Source organism: Aplysia californica, unplaced genomic scaffold, assembly GCF_000002075.1.
Source record: "Aplysia californica isolate F4 #8 unplaced genomic scaffold, AplCal3.0 scaffold00012, whole genome shotgun sequence".
Taxonomy (NCBI): Eukaryota; Metazoa; Mollusca; class Gastropoda; order Aplysiida; family Aplysiidae; genus Aplysia; species Aplysia californica.
This window is the reverse complement of record NW_004797282.1, coordinates 2,749,470-2,753,623: the sequence shown is the minus strand read 5'-3', so window position 1 is coordinate 2,753,623 and position 4,154 is coordinate 2,749,470. Positions and strand designations below refer to the sequence as shown.

The window sequence follows — 4,154 nt, the reverse complement described above, 5'->3', positions numbered from 1 at the left end:
CAAAAACCCTAAGTAAAACAAACTGGTTTTCCCTTCGTATACATTCTAAAACAGTGAACTGCCTTACAACAAAATGGTCAACCAAACATGAATCAAAAGGTCACAAAATAACATACCACGACTCTAAACACTGAACATTTTTTCCAATATAAAGACGAATACAACTAAATCCAGCAAACAATCTCTGAGGGCATTTGGTGTGTGCTCTGGTGAGGTTTGCTGCTTTTTTACTGTCATACATCTATCTTTCTTATTAAATCTCTCCTCCTTTCCTTTGTATGCTACTCTTTAGTAGCACCTGTAATCTTTGGTTCTTACATTATTACATGATCTATTTGTGTTGCAAGTGTCATAAACCGCTTACCAAAACTAACCAATTCCCCATCTTCAGCAGACAAGCCAATTAATGAAGCAAAAATGCTAAACCCTCAACACAGTGAAGACTGACCGCCAAGACCAAGCTTCCTCAGAGCTTTCACTCCTCCAGGCTGCAGCAGCTCTCCAACAATCCTGTCTGGCTCTTTCATGTCTCGCTCAAACACGGTGACCTTCCTCCCATCTCGGGCTAGCACAGTAGCCATAGCAGACCCCGCTACACCTGAACCGATTATTATCACTTCAGGACCATCTTTTTCAAACTTTCTGTTTGGCTTGACAAGACGAAAGGACTGTAATTTCAAAAAGAAAAAACCCACAGGGGAGTTCATTACAACAAATTTCACCCAAAAAAAAGTTTAAACATAAAATGAAACAAGAACCAAAATAATGACAGGTAGGTATTTTATGTCCAAAAAACCCTGCAAAGAAGACTCCCAAAACTCTGCGCTATTTTTCTTAGAAGAAGATGATGAATTTGTTCTATTTTACCATCTCCTTCCTCTGAGGACAATCAGTGATGACAAAAACTAGCTGAAGACCCGAGGCATGTGAATCTCTATCTCAACTCTGCAGAAAGTTTAGAGCAAACTGCCAGTCTGAAACGGACATCAGTGACATGGTTTGCAACTCACTTCTCTACTCAGATGATTTCAAAATGGTCCTTGTCGCTCCCTGTTACCCATTTGTTCCAAGTTCTGTTATTTAAGTAAAGTAAAGTAAGTCATTCATGGCCTACCCCGCATAGTTTGAATACTACTTTTCCAGTGAGAGCAAGATACTCAGAACTTTATCAAGCCTACTCAAGTGTTCCAGAAACCGCATACAGTCGAATCTGTGTAAGACGGAATCACAAGGGAGCAAGAAAAAAATTAATTCCGTTTTAGACAGGTGAATTATGGAGCGGGGGGGGGGGGTGGTCTAAAGGCCCAGCTGGTGAGATCAAGGATCGCTTGTCCGATTGGCAAACAGTGGTCAAAACTTCACACCTCTCAATTGCTATCTGGTCTGATAATGACATGCACATCAGTCTTACTTCCAATTACCACCAGTGCTTGCCTTTCATAGGACCACTGTTTGACCTACTAAAATCAAACTCTTGAACATCTCCTTTGCTTCCACCCTTAGCCCTACCCATCGGTGTGACAAGCAGTCAACCAATGCCACCCCTCACTACCATCATGTAAAAACAATTTGAGGAACTCTTTTCTTGGCTGGCTGTACCAGGGCGGCAGGCATTGGTCAATCTAATTTCACACCTCTGGCATCTGGCTACCCAGGAAAGTTTCTGTAGTGGCTCGCTACTCGAGCACTCTCACAGGCAGTCATGAGATTTCACACCCTCACCATCCTGACCATCTGCATTGCTCAGGACTTAGGCCTACATGATGGGGAACATCTACCCCAAATTGTACCCCTACTCCCCTTCCTCGCCCAGCGGCATGGCTATGGCATTAAAATTTGGAGCCGGTGGAACCAAACTTGAGAGTTTTGTTTCAAATCAAGGCTGAGCGGGCAAAGCATTTTCCGTCTTCTTAGGCAGGTGAAACCCTCAGAAGGGAGAAGATTTTTCTTTCCGTTTCCGCATCGGACAGATTTCTGTTTTATGCAGGTAATTATAGAAGAATATATTCAAGGGGGAACGGGGAGATTCCATTAAGACAGGATATCGTTTTAAACAGGTTTCCGTTTAGGCAGGTTCGACTGTATTTGCATTTTATTTTGTTTTCATTAGTGAGCAGCCCCCTCCACTACTTTCAGAACAACACACTTAAACTTTTAAAAATATAAAACCTGTGGAAAGCAGAGACCTCTAAATAGAGTGAAGGAAACTGATCAGTCCAAACTTTACTGAACTTTTCGCAGGCTATACAGATTTGGAAAAATACACTTATTTAGTTGTAGATTAGTACACATAGTAGAATGACTCACCATTGAAAGTAGGTAGAAAAGCATCGGGGATCCCATTTACGGAAAATGACGGAGCAAATCAAAATTACAGATTTCTGTAAATTTACGAAAAATTCCCATCCCTGCAAATAAAATTTAAATTTTCAAACATACCTTCCTCGGGCGGAAAACAAGCACGGCTATTGCCGCTCCAGCCATCAATGTGAAGGTAATCCCTACATACAGTAGGCTGGACAGCGTCAGCTGCGATACAGCCCACATGCCTCCATCCTTTATGAGGGAGACCAGCATGTTGCAGCTAAGATGTTGTTTACAATCGTGTGCTGGAAGAAGGAGAAAACAAGGTCAAATACAGTAGAACACTACAGCGGGACTTTTTGTTCCAGAAGAAAAATCCCGCTGTAGTCTAGGCGAGTTCCCACTATTGGAATGCAAAGGGAAAATTATTGAAAAATTTCTTAAAATCCACATAATAGGATTACCTGCCTTCCATATCAATAAAACATGTGCTGTAGATTAGTCTTCCTTTTCTTGTCAACTTCGTTAATTATCTCGGCCTTTAATTCGAGTGAGAAACATTTTCTTTTGTCTTTGTTGATAGCCATTTTTTCCTCCGGTCTTGTTGCTTGTGATGTTTATCAAACGAGTATGAGTAGGCCTACTGTAAAACTGGTGAAGTGGATGCCTGCGTATGCCTGAGCATCAAAGATGGCAATTCAATGAATCAGGAATCACATACGACAAGCTCTGCTCTTCTTTTACTTTTGGTCTAGCCTAGGGCTATGGCCTAGCCCGATACACGCTCTCATACTGAGCGACTAAGCTACGGCACATCGCTTTTTCCTGCTTCGGGTCACGTAGTAGATTTAGTTGATGGCCAGAGCCGAAGAGAACTAGAAATCTAGATCTATTGAGAAGTAGGTCCAGGGGATTTTAGACTGACGCACAGTCCTAGATATAATTTAATTTTAATTCAAGAATTTGACTAACTCTGTGAGTTACGACAGTGTCTTCACTGTGATTTGAAGGTATGTTCAGATTCATCATTAAGTAAGACTGACGACTGAGACGTGATCGTAATCAAGAGCCTACCTTAATTCTTTGCTGTACTCTCCAACAGACACACACCAAACAAAAGAAAGGGGTGCAAAAGCAACTTTATCTTCGTTACATGGCCCAAATACTACCACTGTCAGCCTGTAACAGGGGTTCCTTTCGTCCGAAGTCCCGTTTCGTAACTTGGCCACTGACAACTGTGACAAGCCTAGAATCTAGTTTCACTTTCTTTCGTATGGTTCGTGCGGGGTCTGCTGATTTTCGTCGGCTAATCATTTTGTTGGAGCTCCGTCACCTCGTTCCTATAGGCCGTGGCCTATTTATAAACTGCGTTTATTAGCCCTATGACGTCACGCACGCTTTTCAGTGTTCATTGTTCGGCGTGTTCGCCTGGCGTTGCTACGCCTCGCCTAGGCCTCGCCTGTCAAGAAAATAAGGAGCATAATTTAGATCTAGATTTAGATCTAGATCTAGAAACTAGATCTAATCATAATAAAATTAAAATTTATAAATTGATTTACGCCTACATCTAGTCTATAGAGGGTTTTTTCCAGTTGCTTCACACAATTGCAGCCTTTAAGTTTGATTTTTTTCTCCCAGCAATATCTTTTGAACCGTTATTCTCAATTGCTATGCCTGCTTTCCAATGAGCGGTTGTAACCAGTGCTAGAAACATTATTATCATTCATAACAAACGTAAAAATGGCACTATTCGCTGGAATATATTACCATGTTCAATAGGCTAGATTTTTATGAAGTCAGAGCATGGATTCCCCCTCTCTCTCTCTATCTATCTCTCTCTCTCTCTCTCT

General features: G+C 41.6%; 1 protein-coding gene across 1 annotated transcript in view; it reads right to left on the bottom strand.

The window, feature by feature from the left end:
• The window catches only part of LOC101852523 (squalene monooxygenase), a 15,429-nt gene extending 11,844 nt beyond the window's left edge, over positions 1-3,585 (bottom strand). Inside the window, exons 1-3 of the mRNA XM_005090078.3 lie at positions 3,379-3,585; positions 2,440-2,609; positions 449-668 (exon numbers count right to left, since the gene is read on the bottom strand). Of these exons, the coding sequence (XP_005090135.1) occupies positions 449-668; positions 2,440-2,577 (358 nt within the window). The 5' untranslated portion in view covers positions 2,578-2,609; positions 3,379-3,585. The remainder of the gene's footprint in view (positions 1-448; positions 669-2,439; positions 2,610-3,378) is intronic.
• Between the last annotated feature and the right edge of the window lie 569 nt (positions 3,586-4,154).